This window comes from Mustela erminea, chromosome 14 (assembly GCF_009829155.1).
Source record: "Mustela erminea isolate mMusErm1 chromosome 14, mMusErm1.Pri, whole genome shotgun sequence".
NCBI classification, from domain to species: domain Eukaryota; kingdom Metazoa; phylum Chordata; class Mammalia; order Carnivora; family Mustelidae; genus Mustela; species Mustela erminea.
Genome location: NC_045627.1, coordinates 64,688,917 through 64,706,708, shown reverse-complemented (window position 1 = coordinate 64,706,708; position 17,792 = coordinate 64,688,917). Strand labels below are relative to the sequence as shown.

At 38.6% G+C, this 17,792-nt stretch overlaps 1 protein-coding gene across 3 annotated transcripts in view; it reads right to left on the bottom strand.

The window, feature by feature from the left end:
- Window positions 1-17,332, bottom strand: part of SLF2 (SMC5-SMC6 complex localization factor 2) — a 47,777-nt gene extending 30,445 nt beyond the window's left edge. Inside the window, exons 1-7 of one of the 3 annotated variants that reach the window (XM_032313356.1) lie at window positions 17,081-17,332; window positions 14,453-14,496; window positions 13,229-13,962; window positions 11,232-11,289; window positions 5,205-6,199; window positions 4,155-4,225; window positions 101-223 (exon numbers count right to left, since the gene is read on the bottom strand). In XM_032313356.1, the coding sequence (XP_032169247.1) occupies window positions 101-223; window positions 4,155-4,225; window positions 5,205-6,199; window positions 11,232-11,289; window positions 13,229-13,962; window positions 14,453-14,496; window positions 17,081-17,220 (2,165 nt within the window). In that variant the 5' untranslated portion in view covers window positions 17,221-17,332. Of the gene's footprint in view, window positions 1-100; window positions 224-4,154; window positions 4,226-4,689; window positions 5,165-5,204; window positions 6,200-11,231; window positions 11,290-13,228; window positions 13,963-14,452; window positions 14,497-17,080 lie in introns of those variants that run through there. The other 2 variants (XM_032313357.1, XM_032313358.1) reach the window with 2 other exon arrangements.
- Window positions 17,333-17,792: the final 460 nt, after the last annotated feature.

Sequence of the window (17,792 nt, the reverse complement as noted above, 5' to 3'; positions counted from 1 at the left end):
TACTCATTAAGTACATAACCATCAGTGGTTCATTTATTTCACAAGAACAAAATTAAGATATATAAACTTAGTAGGATATACATTATGAAAAATGCTATACCTGTGCTCTTCTAAGAGGCCATCCTCATCATCTGTACTGTCTTGATCTCCAATTCTGATGGGGGATTTAATGCCTCGGCCCTGCCTTATGTCTTCCTGTAGTTGCTTCTGCAGTTCATCTAGCCTGAGAATTGAAAGAATATTGCAAAAAATGGTTTACTCTAAAAACAATCTTTAGTTTGTCTAAAAGCAGCACCAAAAAAACCAAAACAACCCCCCCCGAACCCAACCTCTTATTATTAATAAGTACCTTGTTATATGACAAATTTTGTTGCACTAAAGGTCAAATTATATTTCTTTTTTTTTTTAATTATTTATTTATTTATTTGACAGACAGAGATCACAAGTAGACAGAGGCAGGCAGAGACAGAGGAGGAAGCAGGCTCCCCACTGAGCAGAGAGCCCGATGCAGGGCTTGATCCCAGGACCCTGAGACCATGATCTGAGCTGAAGGCAGAGGCTTTAACCCACTGAGCCACCCAGGTGCCCCAAATTATATCTTTCCAAACACCATGATGTATAACAGGTTTTTTACCCAGCTACCAGTATGGTATTAGAATAGTGTTCCTTCACACAGAAGACTTGAATATTTCTTTATAGCTAGGACTTCAATAATGAAATCCAAATCATTTAGAGAAAGGGGAAGGAAAAATGGCAAATAATTTGATTATCCCCTTGAATCTTTAATGCTCATTTGACTTCAAGTAGACCAACAAACTGATAATGTTAATTAGGCTTTCTAGCAGCAGTAGTCATTATCATTGTCATCATCATTATCATCACAGTACCTAACACTGAGCCCTTACTAAGGGACAGGCACTATACTGAGAACTTTATGTATTAAATCTTTCAACCCTCACGAGAACCCCATGTGGTAGTTTATTATTACCCATTTTACACATGAGGAAACAGACATTAGGAATGCTAACTTGCTCAAGCTCCCAATGCAAGGAGCTGGGATTCAAAGCTGGAGAATCTAGCTCTGGAGTCCTTGCTTACACTGCTTGCCAAGATTAAGTTATTCTAACCTTATTCCTAGCTCCAGCCCCACAGTAGATGAGTATAATACAACAGTAAGTGACAAGTAAATGTACTGCTCTACCAATACAGAAAAGAGTCAATAATCAGATCAAACTAGCATCTCTACCTCTGGTCTGTGCAATGTTCATTTCAAATAAACAACTTCAGATCTGACATTACAAATCACATAAATTCATGAAATGTTTAAAGAATTTTACAATAGAGACAATTTCTCTAACTTTAGAAAGGTGAGCACTTCTGACTAATTGTATCTCCTATGGTTAGCTAACTCATCTATCAAGTTTGAGACACATATGTACCAACTTCAAGTCAGTTGAGGGTTTTTTTTTTAAAAGATTTTATTTACTTATTTGACAGACAGAAATCACAAGTAGGCAGAGAGGCAGGCAGAGAGAGAGAGAGGAGGAAGCAGGCCCCCCACCGAGCAGAGAGCCCGACGCGGGGCTCGATCCCAGGACCCTGAGATCATGACCTGAGCCAAACGAAGGCAGAGGCTTTAACCCACTGAGCCACCCAGGTGCCCCCCCCCCCTTTTAAAAGATTTTATTACTTATTTGAGGGAGAGAGAGCACAAGCAGGGGGACTGGCAGAGGGAAAGGGACCAGGAGACTCCCTGCTCAGAGGAGCCCAACGTGGGGGCCGATCCAATCCCAGGACCCTGAGATCATGATCTGAGCCAAAGCCAGACACTTAACCAACTGAGCCACCCCGGAGCCCCAAGTCAGTTGAGCTTTTAAGTGAAGTTCTGTGGGCTAGTTTTGAGGATATTCCTTAAATAAGGAAGATACTTTCCCCCTCATTAGCAAAAGCAGTTTACAATGAATGACACAAATTTTATGAGGTCCATTATGATCCTCAAACTTTTTTTTTTTTTTTTTTTTTTAAAGATTTTATTTATTTATTCGACAGAGAGAGATCACAAGCAGGCAGAGAGAGAGGAGGAAGCAGGCTCGCGGCTGAGCAGAGAGCCCGATGCGGGGCTCGATCCCAGGACCCTGGGATCATGACCTGAGCCGAAGGCAGCGGCTTAATCCACTGAGCCACCCAGGTGCCCCGATCCTCAAACTTTTTGATTTCTGTGTGTGTGTGTGTATGTGTGTGTGTGTGAGACAAAGAGAGCCAGAGACTGAAAGAGAAACACAATTCTAAACTTCTTCCTTAAGAGTAACTTGATATAGGGGTCCCTGGGGTGGTCTCTGCCTTCGGCTCAGGTCATGGTCTCAAGGTTCTGGGACTGAGCCCCATGTAGGGCTCTCTGCTCAGCAGGGAGCCTGCTTCCTTCTCTCTCTCCGCCTATTTGTGATCTCTTTTTCTGTCAAATAAATAAATAAAATCTTAAAAAAAAAAAAAGAGTAACTTGATATAGAAAAAACTATGTGTTGGAATACATAAGAATGTTTAAAAAAAAATCTATGCAAACAAAAAACCCCCAAACAACTCAATTAAAAAATGGGCAAGGGGCACCTATATGGCTTAGTTGATTATGTCTGTCTCTGGCTGTGGGTCATGATCCTGGGGTCCTGGGATTGAGCTCCATCAGGCTCCATGCTCAGCAGGGAGTCTGCTTCTCCTTCTTCTGTGCCCCCTCCCTCTCTCGTACTCTCTCTCTCTCAAATAAAGCAATAAAATCTTTTAAAAAATGGGCAAAGGAGCTGAACAGACATTTCTCCAAAGAAGCTACAAAAATGGCCAATAAGGACATGAAAAGATGCTCAACATCATTAGTTATTAGGAAAGTGAAAATGAAAACCACAATGAGGTACCCCTTCATACTCGTTAGGATGGCTATCATCAAAAAAACAGAAAATATCAAGTGTTGGTGAGGATGTGGAAAAACTGGAATCCTTGTGCACTGCTCATGGGAATGTAAAATGGTGCAGCCACTATGGAAAACAGTATAGCAGTTCCTCAAAATTATGTACAGAATCACTGTATGATCCAGCAATTCTACTTCTGAGTATATACCCAACCCCTAAGAACTGATTGGGGACTTAAAGAGATACTTGTACACCCATGTTCACAGCAGCAATACTTCCAACAGCCAAAAAACAGAAGTAACCCAAGTGTCCATCAAAGGATAAATGGTTAAATAAAATGTGGTATATACATATACTAGAGTATTATTCAGCCTCAAGAAGGAAGGAAATTCTTGGGGCACCTGGGTGGCTCAGTGGGTTAAGCCTCTGCCTTCGGCTCAGTGGGTTAAGCCTCTGCCTTCAGCTCAGGTCATGATCTCAGGGTCCTGGGATGGAGCCGTGCATGGGGCTCTCTGCTCAGTGGGAAGCCTGCTTCCTCCTCTCTGCCTCTCTCTGCCTACTTGTGATCTCTATCTGTCAAATAAATAAAAAAATCTTAAAAAAAAAAAAAAAAAAAAAAGGAAATTCTGACACATGCTACGAAATGGACAAACCTTGAAGACACCATGCTAAGTGAATGAATGAATACTATGTGATTTCATTTATATGAGGTACCTAGAACAGTTAATTTCATAGAGGCAGCCCCACTGCCAAGGGCTGGGAGAAGAGGAGGACGGGCAGTTATTATTTAATGAGTACGGAATTTCAGTGAGGGAAGCTGAATAAAGTTCTGAAGATGGATGGTGGTGACGGTTGTACAACATGAATGGATGTAATTCCAGTGAACTGCACAGTTAAGAAGGATTAGAATGGTAAATTAAATTCTGTATATTTTATCACAATAAAAAAATACACACAGAAAATTCTGCCCATACTTTTGATCAAGAATTTCAGCTACCAGTTAGATTCGGCTTGTGGTAAGCAGAAAGGAATTTGTATTATTACAGTAATACAGTAAACCGTAAAAACCTGATCTTCTGACCCGGCCTTGTGAACAAGAGTACTTTATTTCTAACCAAGTTGATAGTAAAACTATTATAGTAGTATTGGCATAAAATGCATGCTAATTTCTCACAATCCTTAAAGGAAAATTAAAAACCCAACCCACCACACAAATAAGCAGTATGTTTAATTTAGCAAGGTAGTCATGATGCTGACCTTTGAGTGTCTTCCATCTCCTTCACAAGACGTTCTAAAGTATTTGTATATGTACCACTATGAACATGTTCCTAAAACAAGAAGAAAATTTAGGGATACTTTATAACATATCTTAGTACAAGAATTGGGATGTTTTAAGTTACTCAGAGTACTAAAGAGTATTTTCTATTTCAAAAACCTAGGCCAGGAGGATACCTTTCTTAGAGAATTTTCACCATCATGCTTTAAATCTAGTATTTTGTACTGCAGGCAATTTGATTTTACCATTTATTAGGAAAGGCACTAATTATAAAACCCTGTCAGCCTTCGGAACTGACTGTAAACACCCAAGGGCTCCATGGCTACCATGTCTTTATTTTTAAATTCTATTTTAATGTAATCAAACTAATTTTTAGGTGTTACCATGGAACATTAACACCTTCCCCACCAAATTTTACAGACATATTAGAATTTAATCCAGCTTATTCCCAAGATAGAATGAAGCACTTTATAAATAAAATTGCACACCACAATTAACAACATTTCTACACTCTACCTTCATTTACAGCAGTGGTCTCCAAAGCAGGGGGTGTGCAAGGTGATCCATTGGGGTGCAGGAAGAAAATAATAGAACTTCTATTTATATGGAACTTCTATAGAAACTCCAGTAGAACTTAGTCTATAGTAACTTCTATATAACTTCTATAGGAAAATACTTTTTTCTTCTTCCTTTTAAATTCTGTTTTTGCATATGCTTTAGAAAGTACACAGTAGTATAGTGGTACATGTATATAATCTATAAGTATACATATATATTGGAGTACATGCTTAAAATTTTTTTTACTAATAGAAGTGTTTGTGATCAAAAAAGTTTGGAGACCACTGATTTACAGTAATAAAACTAAAGATATGGGAAACCCATTAACCAAACAAGAACTATACCAGTTGCAGTCCAATTACGAATCATAACAGATACTAAGTTTTTAAACAGTTCTAGCAATTTATCCCTCTTTCACTCATCAATCCAATTTTCCCTCTTCAGGTAAAGATAAATGTCACAGAACTACTTACTGTATAGTCTGATGACTGAGATCTAAGCCCCTTGGAAAGAGCAGGAGGCTTTCCTGTAGTTGCAGGAGTCTGATTGAAGTTCAAAGCCATTATTTCTTCCAGTGATTTTAATGTTTCCTCTTCCTCATCACTGTCTAGGTTGTAACCTAAACTTTCTTCATCACTATCAAAATCACCCCTTAGTTTTCTTTTCAGTGCATTGCTACCTGCATTGGAATTTCCTGAACTCTCTTTATCTGAAGGGGCTTTATCTGAAGGTGCTGTAGGGCTTGGGGTACATGGCACTGGCACAACTTCCAAAGCAGGAGGGGGAGACTTTGTAGGAGTGCCATATTCTGAACGCAAAGATCCCCCAGAAATTTTCCCTGAAGATACATTAGAATCAGCTTTATCAGTCTTTGTTTTGTGTTCCTTGTGTCTGGAGGACTCTGCAGAATGCCCAGAACATTCTTTAGATGAGGAACGCTCTTTTTCTTTTTTAGGAACTGGAAGAGTGCAATTTTTAGTATTTAATGGTACCCGGGAGGAACCAGCACTTGGAACATGGGAAAGTAAAGGTAGAAGTTTTGTCTCCTTTGATGCCAGAGAGCTAGCAGTTTTATTTTTCTGAAGGTTGCTAGCTTTTTTAACTGCAGACTTTTCCTGAGGTAAAGATATGTGGGGTTTCTGAATCTTAGTCTCTTTGGTACTTGCCACACGGATTTGGTCACTATTCCTGGAAGAATGGTGGCCGGAATTTGAAGGTGCCAAGCCTCCAGAGGAGCGATCAATTTCTTCACTGGGTTCCTTGGATATATCTTCCAAGCGCAATACATCCCCAGGCGTCTTCAGTGCAATATGTTTTATAAACTTCTCTCTCTGATGTGGTCCGTCAGGACGCTTCTCAAGGAAGGACTCCTTTACTTTTGGCATTATAGATTCTCTTGTGCTTTTCAGATCTGAGTCCATAGAGTTCCTTTTTCTTTTGTCAGGGAACTTATTCTGCTTAGACCCTGCTAAAATTTAATTTTTGCCAGATTAGTGAATAGTAAATTTTCCTATCGTAGTAAAGTTTAGTGAGTGTCTAGAATACTCTGACAAAATGCTTAAATTGTAAAAGTTTAGGCTGAGATCATTCAATATATGTGGCACAAGGAAAAAAAGTTAGTACTATTATTTATTTATTAACTAATAAAATACTGGTGTCCAAATTTAAAGCTAATGACAATGCCCATTTTCATTCTAAAGCTATTAGAAGTTTACTACCCAAACAAAATTCAAGGTATTGCTCCCTGAAACACAAAAGCAGCATATCTATTATCACGGAAGGTAATTCCCTCAAAGTTCATATATTCTTTCTTAGATCAAGGACTATCTGATTTCAGAAATGTAATACTTCTACATCTAAATTTATAGCATCTTAAAATATATATATGATAACTAGCTGAAGGCAAACATATTTTCTCAATTAAAATAAAAATCTACCCAAGTCTTTCTCCCCAGTGTTTAATTGTTTATTCCTTCCTGTGTATCCTTCTAGTCATTAGCTATGTTATGAGTTGTGGTGGAATTGTGGCTCCTAAGACGATATATTGAGGGGCGCCTGGGTGGCTCAGTTGTTAAGCATCTGCCTTCAGCTCAGGTCATGATCCCAGGGTCCTAGGATCAAGTCCCACATCAGGCTTCCTGCTCGGCCGGAAGCCTGCTTCTCCCTCTCCACTCCCCCTGCTTATGTTCCCTCTCTCACTGTGTCTCTCTGTCAAATAAATAAAATCTTACAAAATAAATAAATAAAAAGGTGATATGTTGAAGTCTTAACTCCCAGGATCTCACAATGTGACTTTAATAAGAAATAGGGTCTTTACAGGGGCAGTTAAGTTAAAATAAAAGTCATTAAGGTGGGTCCTAATCCAGTTATGACTGGTGTCCTTAGAAGAAGGCGAAATTTGCAGTCTTGAAGTCTTTTATCTTTTTCACACTATCATGTCATGAATTTACAGGGAATGTACTACAGCAACCCAAGCTCCTTTCCATTGGTTCTCACAAAACATACTTCTCTGAGTGGAGCAGGCTGGCATTTTAGTTGAACCTAAGTACCTTCCTCTTTGGCTTCCTTCAAAAGGGTAAATTTGGACATGGAGATAGAAATGAAGAGGGAAGATGAAGTGGAAACACACAGGGAAGGGGTGCCTGAGTGGCTTAGCTGGTTAAACGTCTGCCTTCAGCCCAGGTCACCATCTCAGGGTCCTGGAATTGAGCCCCAAGTTGGGGTCCCTGCTCAGTGGGAAATCTGCTTCTCTCTCTCCATCTGCCCCCCACCCACTTGTATGTTCTCTCTCAAATATAAATTTAAAAAATCTTAAAAAAAAAAACAAAACAAAAAACAAAACAAAGAAAACCCCAACCACACATGCAGGGAAAAGATACCATGTGACATGTGACAGGAGTGATGTATCTAAAAGTCAAAGAATGCCAAGAATTGTAGGCAAACACCAAAAGCTAGAAGAGGCAAGGAAGGATTCCCTCCTTGAATTGCTCTGCTGATAACCTTAATTTTGGACTTCTAGCTTCTAGAACCACGAGAAAATATATTTCCACTGTTTTAAGCTACCTAGGTTTAGGGGGTCCATCCAAGAGAACTTTAATAAACCACGTGTATTTGAGTTAACCAGGTTTAAAATGTTTCTTAATGTGTTTAAAAATGGGACGTTATCATTAATTAAAACCCATTAATCATTAAAGATTACTATTTATATAAACAGTATTCCCCAAATCAAGTTTCTCTCTGCATAAGGGCATATGTCCTCAAATCCTCAACAATTTGATTAAGACAACGACAAAATAACTCAAGAGGTAAGAAACTTTTTATAGCTTGATCAGTATATAATCTGAAAAATTCCATTTATAAACATGAAAAAAATCAATAAACAAATGTCTCTATCTCCATTTTTCTTTTTTTCTTTTTAAAGATTTTATTTACTTACTTGACAGACAGAGAGAGATCACAAGTAGGCAGAGAGATAGGCAGAGAGAGAGGGAAAGCAGGCTCACTGCTGAACAGAGAGCCCAATGCAGGACTCGATCCCAGAACCCTGAGATCATGACCTGAGCCAAAGGCAGAGGCTTATTAACCAACTCTGAAACACCCAGGCGCCCTATCTCCATTTTTCTACAGGTAGCTTCTTTTACCTGAAGAAATCATTCTATATCCACTCACTTTGCTGGGGTTAAATGTCTTGTAAAAAAAGGACAAGGGTTCATTATGATGAGAAAGCAACTAACTAAGAAAAAGACTTGGGGTGGATTTACACTGATTATTTTAAGTTTGGGATTTCAAAAAAGATAGCTACAGAGCTGCCAGCTTGAGTTCTGTTCCATTTCCTAGAGAAGTTAATTTATATATAGCTAGAAATGAGAAATTTCTGATTTGTTTAGGAATTTCTGATTTGTTCAGGTCTTCAATTCTGGAACAGAAGGAGAGAAAAACTGTTTATGAGCAAAGTTTAGGAAAAATCACCTTACTAAAAGCTTCTGATGTCTGGAATTAGAGGAGGTTGAACTGGTACTGTAAGTAAGCTTCCCTTTTGCAAGCTCTCTAAAGCGGTGGGATTACTGCATGATACTTTTTGCACTGCTTGTACAAACTGCAGACTGTTTAAGGACATTTCAAATATCTGTTAATATACAAAACAAATAGGGGTGACTGGGTGGCTCAGTGGGTTAAGCCTCTGCCTTCAGCTCAGGTCATGATCTCAGGGTCCTGGGATGGAGCCCCACATTGGGCTCTCTGCTCAGCAGGGAGCCTGCTTCCCCCCTTCTCTCTGCCTGCCTCTCTGCCTACTTGTGATCTCTATCAAATAAATAAATAAAATCTTAAGAAAAAAAAAATAAAACAGACAAGACAGATTGAATTTGTAAACAGAAAAAAAGTAAAAATCCAACTGTTCATGAATAGGGGATTGGTTACTAATAAATTATAGAATAAACAAGGGATGGATTAATTTAGACCTCAGAATGCAGCCCAAGGACAGGATTCTAGAAGACTAAAGAGCTAAATGATTTTATCAACATTCCTAAAATCTTCTAACTTGTGTGTTATTTATGTACATCAGAACTGAGAAGTATTATAGCAGAAATATGAACAAGACAGTTTATTTGGATTATTAAGATCTATTCGCTATCAGATAAAGATAAGCATTCTTCAGGTTATCTAGTGAAAAAGTCCCTTATGTTCTTTATATTCTGTTGACAGTGAAATGCAGCATAAATGTGTATTTATTAAAAAGTACAATACCATAACTTAAAATGATTATGAAACATGCAAAATACTAGAAAAAAACCATAAATCAAGGTTATAAATAAAATATAAATAAGAGGGTTCTTAAATCTACTTATGAAAACATGAAGAAAGCATCTTTTTTTTTTTTTAAAGGTTTTATTTATTTGAGAGAGAGAAAGCACGAGGAAGGGGAGGGTCCGGGGAGAAGCCGACTCCCCACTAAGCACGGAGCCCGGTGCAGACTTGATCCTGGCACTCCAGGATCATGACTTGAGCCGAAGGCAGATGCTTAACTGACTGAGCCATCCAGGTGCCCAGAAAGCATCTTTTTCAAGTACTGTTCAAAAACTGCAGTATGTGGAACTGTATAAATGAAACTACATTACAGTCACCACTGACGAAATCTGCAAATCTATGAACTGAATAGAATTTTTATCTTAGTCATTACTAGAGAAAGAAAAAGTGAGCTGAAGAGCTTGGTGGCAACACCACCACTAGCACCCCTTTATACTGGGAAGAGCAAAATATTTTACAATAAAAATATTTTGTTCTTCCATTCACCTCACTGCAAATTGATCACTTTTTACTATAAATGTGTAATACAGTGAGTACAGAACAATCTCATGGCTGAGAAATTATTGTTCTTGTACTTCATAATGTCAAAATTCAATGAAAATTTAATCACTAAAATCAACACTGTAAAAATTAAATAAAAAATTTAAAAACCATATAAAACTTCAAATTCATTCCTGTATCTAGAAGCTCTCTTTACGATGGTAAACTATGGTTTCTGTCCTGGCTAAAAATTGATATTAACACTTGAGATTACCTGCTCAAAATGCAATACACCTCTAAAATATATAAAAAATACAGTTTTACATGAAATCTGAAGAACAAGGAGTCACATCTGTCTCTCTCTGTACCTCTCTTTTTTCTTAATGATTTTATGAGGATGTGAAGATCAAATGAATTAAAAGCACACAGAACAGGGCATGGCACACAGTAACTGTTCAGTAAATGTTAGCTATTACTGTTATGTTCACTGTTACCTTACTCAGCATGGGAATTTGTAAAATCCATTTTTCAAAGTCTGCAATCATGGCAGAAAAAAATCTATTACACCAGATTATTAACAGTTGTTATTTCTGGAAGTCTTTCATTTTTTGTATTACAAATTTCTGCAATGTTTGACTTTTACACTGTTTTATTTTCTAGTTAAGAAAAGATAAAGATACTTTAAGAATTATTACTGAATTAACAGTAGCTATTTATTACTATGTATTTCCTCAACTAATAGATAGTAAAAGTACAAATTAATATATGTAGGTGTCCTTGAAATTTCATATTAAAAAGTTTATCTTTGTACTTGAAATATTAGAAATATTTGGATGTTGTTGTGAACGATGGTAACAGTTTTAACCTTATACAAGGCATCTATAATACCAAGATCTCAGTCCACAGTTCCAATAATATAAGATTATGCTTCTTACTGTAGCCAAGATTCAGGAGCAGAACACGGAATACCAAAATGAGAAACATGCTGCTAGGAACTCTTGAAAGAGGCAAAAAGGTAAAGAAAAACCACAGGTTATGGATACTAATTCAGGGACTAGTCTTTTTAAATATAATTTAACCAAACTCTTAACTAATCTCAGACATTCGCAATTTCCCTCTAGGAAGGAAATTGTGTATTTAAACAAATCTGCTTTATAAAAATGCCACTGAGATACAGTTTTATATAAAAATTAATAAATTAATTTTGATTCTACCTGAAGCGGGTTCCCATGAATCAGAAGAGGATCTTTTCCTTGAGAAATGTCCATTTTCCTATTAGCAAAATGAGAAAAAATTAATTAGGAATTGGGACCAGTAACGGATGTGAACTTTTCTTTGTAACATTTAAACACGGATTTCTAGACCAAAATAAATAAATTGAGTACTTTTATTTGGAGGTAAATTCAAACTTTTATAATAAGACATTTTAGGGGTGCCTGGGTGGCTCAGTTGGTTAAGCAGCTGCCTTCAGCTCAGGTGTTGATTCCAGGGTCCTGGGATTGAGTCCCACAAGGGGCTCCCTGCTCAGTGGGGAATCTGCTTCTCCCTCTTCCTCTGCCCCTCTCTCTGCTTGTGCTCTCTAGTAAATAAAAATATTTTAAAAAGACACTTTAAACTCTTAAGTTTTATAAAAATGAAGGGCATTTGTATCAAAAAAATGTAAAAATGTCATAAAAATAAAAGCCAGTTTTCATAATGCAAATTTAGAGCTTTGTATTAACTCAGGATTAGTATTAAAACCCTGTATCATTCTGATAAAGAAACAGTAAGCCTAATACTTGCCAATTAAGGAAAATAACTCAGGAGCGTCTTGGTGGCTGAGTTAGTTAAGCCTCTGACTTTGGCTCAGGTCAAGATCTCAAGGTCCTGGGATGGAGCCCTGCATCAGGCTCCCCTCTGAGATGGGAGTCTGCCTAGCCCCCTCACCCTGCCTGTATTCTCTCTCTCAAATAAATAAAATCTCTAAAAATAATGGACATAATGGACTCTTCAATATTTCAGTTCAAATACTGATGTACAATCAAACACTGCAATCTTCTAAGAATGGACCAAATGTGGGATACCTGGGTGGCTCAGTGGGTTAAAGCCTCTGCCTTCAGCTCAGGTCATGAGCCCAGCATCCTGGGATGGGGCACCACATCAGGCTCTCTGCTCAGCAGGGAGCCTGCCCCCCCCCCACTCTCTGCCTACTTGTGATCTCTGTCAAATAAATAAAATCTTAAAAAAAAAAAAGAATGGACCACATGTTAATAATGATTATTAGCAAATCTCATTGGTAAAGACACCAAACTCCTTGCAAATCAACCACAGAGTTTACAAATACATTTTCTAGCAATATGCATGGCAACACTCTCCATTCCCTCCTAAAATGTCAGTTTGGTTTACTGTTTTGGTCTATCTGGTTTTAAAATCTTATAGCACTGTATCAACACAGCCCTTTCTTGATATCTGAACTTCCTTTATTGGCTCTATATGTAGAGAAGTTCTCTGAAACGGAGTACTTATCTTTCTAGGGGAGAGGATCAGCTTTTGTTTATCTAGGTTTGGTCTATTCTCAAGGGAGAATATGATAAAGTTAATATGTATTTGTATATCTTTCTAAGTATTATCATCTAAGTTGTCTAAGACTCATTCTCAAAATTATTTAGGACTTACATATAATCTTACATATAATCTAAATCTATAAATCTAATCTAAATCTAATCAAAACTTTGAAGTACATCAGAATCATCTGGACGCTTTAATTGCAGATTGCTGGTCTTACCTCCAATTTCTGGTTCAGTCAGTCTCGGGTGGAGCCCGAGATTTTGCATTTCTAAGTTCCCAGGTGATGCTGATGTGGTTAGTCTAGGGACCACATTTTGAGAACCACTGTTCTAAAAGATTTCCTCCTGTTTCAGATTTTCCGTTCCTTAAGTACCTCCCTTCAGCACAGCCTAATTTAAAAATGATGGTACTTGCCTAAAAAAAGAACGCTTACTTTCTTAAGAAAGGTCTTTGTTTATGGTCTGAAAAAATTAAGAGTAAGAAACACTACTAAGTTCTATGGACAGTCGGAGGAAACATAATGAAATTAGGTTTTAACAAACTGTGTATCAGTATTTCCTTAACAAAAGATACCAATATGATGTTAACAGTTATTAAATATTTTTAGATTTAGCATGCTCAATTAAAGTAGTAGCCAAGCTGACTCAGTAATTATTACACATACCAGGTTTGAAAGATTGCTCTTTCCAGGTGTGACGTCATTCTGTTTACTTTGTTCCTGCCTTGATTTACATTTTCTTTCTATACTAGAAGATTTTAAGGAAAGGTTGCTTGCTTCTGAGAAAGAATTTTCTGAGTTGATTCTCTGCTCCATTTGCTCCCTTCTCAACTTCTTTAGTTCTCTTTCTCTGCAATAAGAAGCTAGTGACAACTGGAATTTAGCCCCCAGTGGACTTTCTCCTGGGTGGTGCCTGGATAGACTGCTCCTGCTGCTAAGACTCCTAGAGCTGTTCTTGAAGATGTCAGTTTCTGTCACTGTGGCCTGCTTTTTGGAATCTGTATTGGTCTTGTCTCGATCTCTATCATTCTTCTCCCTGCTATTTTCGTGAATGAACAGTGACTTCCTCCTCTCTGGAGATCGATGTTTTTTCTTCAATGCCTTCATCTCCTTTGACAAGCAGTATGGAGGAACATAGACTTTTGTAACTGCCTTTGGATATTTGGTGGCTATTGACACACAGGGCCGACGTGACTCATGCATACCACGATCTTTATGGTGCTCTTTAACACCTTTCATTAAAGTCTCTAAAATAGTGCTCTTTTCTGATGGCATCCTTTTGGGTTTAGATTTTTTTGGTGAAGATAGTTTCCTCTCAAACTGCTCTGTCCCAGTGATGGACAATCCACTTCCTCCATATTTGATGTCTGATTTTTGTGCGGAATCCAACATATGTCTGTCTAAATAGTCAATTAAAACACAAATTGCATGTTATTAAAAATAACACAAACTATTACATTTTGTACAATTATATAAATTAATAAAAATACTAAGTCATCACAAAAATTTTCAAATCAATATTTAGATGACACACATTTTATGGGGGGATTAAGACATGGTTTATTTAATAACCTTACTTCATAATGCTCCCTTTACTACATCTTGTAAACTCAAATGGCTCTATTTATAAAATTTTACGGTATTAGAAAGTTAAAATACTATACAATATGAACATTATTGACTGGAATATTTTAAGTGTAAGAAAGAATAACAGCAAAAAGTTTCTTCATGATGTTTAGAACTTATGTTTGTTAAAAACGCTGCATCTTCATTTTTTTTTTCAATTTGAACATTCTGCTTAATCAAGTAAGAGCTTAGAGAAATTTAAAAATTGAATCCATCTCCCTCTTCGAAAGATCCTGTAAAAAAATACATCAATAGTATACATACCTTGTTTTGAAGCTGGTTTGAAGAAATCTATAATTGACTGCTTCCTGAAAATAAAAGCATAACTAATATAGTATCACATAAGCAAACATTAAAACCTCAATAATTCAGATTAAGGGGAGAATACTAGATTTATAGAATATAGATTGGATCTCATTACCTGGTTTAATCAAGTTCTGACAATAGCAATAATGCTTTGCTAAGCTGATTATAAAAAACTTCCATTTTCAATATAATTTACCATTTCCTTTAGGAGCAACCTTATAAATGCACAACTGAGGTTTATATAATCTATTGTACTAAAATGTAAGATTGTTGGAGTATGGATCCAGGGAATTGACAGTGTGCTTCCTAAGAAAAGTTTACTGCTCCATGAGGGGATCTGATCCTATTGCTTGGTATCTCCGGTGACTGGTACAAAATAATGCTCAATAGATGTTTGCTGAATGAATAATGGAAATTATAAAAACTGAGTAAAACCTGAAAAGACTCATAACAAGAGTAGATGGTAGCATGGCAGTATCAGTTATTGGGCCCAGATGGGGAGGGAGCTGAGTTGAAGGGCATGCTGACCAAAAGGCAGAAAGGATCAAACGCCAAGCTGATACTACCTTCTTTGTATACTAAAATGTAAGAGGTTAATCTACGTAACAGCAGAAATTAGAATGAGTCATCACAACTAATGTTCCAAAATCTTGTCTTTTACCTAAAAATTCTTAGGATATTAACAAAATAACAAAAATAACACATTGAGGAAAGCACAAGAGAAAAGGAAGAATGTGAACAATTACCAAAACCAAACTGTTTTAATTTTTAAGGATTTCTGCACCTTTCTGCACAGTAACACAAAGTGAACCATTATTACCAGAATTTGTATTTGGATTGATGTATTTAGAGTTATTTGTCAGCTGCATAAACAGGAATGTCATCATATATAGAGCAAAAAATTAACTTCCTGGCAAAATTCTGCTAAAATGTATTCATTTACTGAAAGAGAAGCAATACACTACCAGTTTCCCTAAACATTTATTCACTATGAGGTTGGAATGCTCAGAGAAAACTTGAACAATCCATGTCCCTTGTATGCTTCACAGGTCACATTAGAAGACCAACATCCTTCTTTAATGGTTTGCTGAAAGTCCACAACGTTTGTGAAATGTTGACGAAAAGCTAACTGTTATGAAATGAATATGAGTGACAGACTAAAGAATTTATGCATTTGCTTTCATAAAACATAAAAAATTAATTCCACAGGAGAATAAACGAAGAAATGCCAGAGGTTCTGCAAATCGGGAAAGGATGATGCCCTCCGTTACTGGTCGAGGAAAGAGATGAGAAAGGATTAAGCAGCAGCTAATTTGAAACAATACTATATATGCCTTTACATTAATTACTAAGTTAACATTACATCTTTCCTAAAATATTAGATCCCAGGCTCCTTTTCGAGTAATACACCAGAGGGAAAAATGGGTTTGGGTAAAACATACAAGGAATCTGTAAAATAACCATGAATGTAACTTTCAAGTAGGAACCGTTCTCTAATTTCATATGCACAGAAATGGGCATTAGTTATTTATAACTACCTTTAAAAAATTTTTAACAGCTCACAAGCCCTTATCTGAAACTTTTGGGGTCAAATGTGTTTTTGAAATTTGAAGTTACTGGATTTTAGAAAGGGGGTAACTTGGATGCATTACATAAAGCCCCCAGTGGGGTTTGATACTGCACCCCAAAAGCAAACACACGAGCATTTCTCCATTATCGCTTACAAATACTCCCAGTTAATGCGATAAAGCCCATATACAGCCTTCCATTAGTTCTAGTCAGGTTTGGCTGCCAAGTCAGAGGTGGTGCCAAACTTACTGAAAACTTTTGATTTTCATAGCATTTTGGCTTTCACAATTGAGATAAGGGATTGTGGACCTTTAGCACAACATTAGAAGATAAATTTACTGTTAAGTTACAAGCTTTTTAAAACTTAAAATAAAAAAGACAGTACCAAGTGCGTAGAGAATTTAAACATGTTTTATTGTCAGAGGATGTCAAAACTCCCCCATCTTATTACATAGCTCCCACAAAATCTTCACAAAAAACCTAGCCTCTTAGAGAGGCGGAAAGTTACGGAAGGAAAAAAAAACATATCACATTCCAAATCTGCATGTTATAAGTATCAATCATCGTGCACACTGGACTATAAAGTAATTCGTGGAAGGGTTTCCCTCGTCACATCATACATAATTTCACCCACAATTTAGAAAAGATTTATACTGTTAAGCTACTACGATCAGTAGAACTGCAACGTACAAAAAAAACACCTAAATATGCACTAAGCAGGTAGGGCCCCGGGTCCAGCTATCGTGAAGGACAAAAATCACGGTCTACCTAAGGCGGGTTCTCCGTAGCCACCCAGGCTGTGGTCACTAGACGGAGAACTGCGTCCCAACTACAGAAAAGGAAACTCGAAGTCCCAGAAGCCCCCGCGCGGAGGCGGGGCAGGGGTTTGCCAGGCCCCGGAACGCCGAGGCCTGAGCTCGCGGAGGATGGCGGGAACTGAAAGAGCGGGCGTCCGCAGTCCTCCCTCATACCCTTGCCCCCGCGACCCGGCCCCTTCTCCAGCCCTCTGCACGGTACCTGTCCCCAGGACTCTTTGTTCTCTTTCCCGCTGCAGCAGGGGCGGTACTACCGGGTCTCAGATGGCAGCGCGGGGGCGACGACCCCGGGGCTGGGGATGAGGGGAAACCTGGCCTAGCGGGCATGCAGCGCCTTGTCATGTCGGCGCCGCTGGCGACGGCGGCATGAGCTGTGGCTGGAGAAGTTGGGTGCGTGGTTGCCGTCTTGCTGCTGGGACTCGGGGAGGCTGTCGGAGCAGAGTTGGGCGGCACCCCCTTCTCTCTTCATGGCGGTTCTCTCTCTTCGGAAGTGACTCCTGTGTGAGCGGGAAGGAACCTGAGGACCAACAGGGGGCGGGCCTTACTTGAAGGGTCGCACTCTGACTGGTTGACAAGGCGGTCATTTCAGTAGTGGAGCAATAGAAAGCCGCAGCCGCTTAGGAGAAGGCGGGGTTTCGAGAAAGGGGAGGGAGGTACGAAAACTGCCCCCCCCCGTCACGTGCGCAGTTGGGGTGGGGGGAGCGCACAGTTGCATCCGGGCCGCTTCGGCCTCAGCAGGCACGCGGGGGCGGACAGGCGCGGGCCGCTGCGGGCTCTGCGGCAGCTGGCGACAGCCGCCTGGTCGAGGGCGAGGGACGAGATTTGCAGAAGCAAACCCGAGCCCAGCAGCTGCCCTCAGTGAGGGTGGCCAGCGGTTGGGCTTCCCGTGTCATACAGTTGTGCCTCAGAAATCT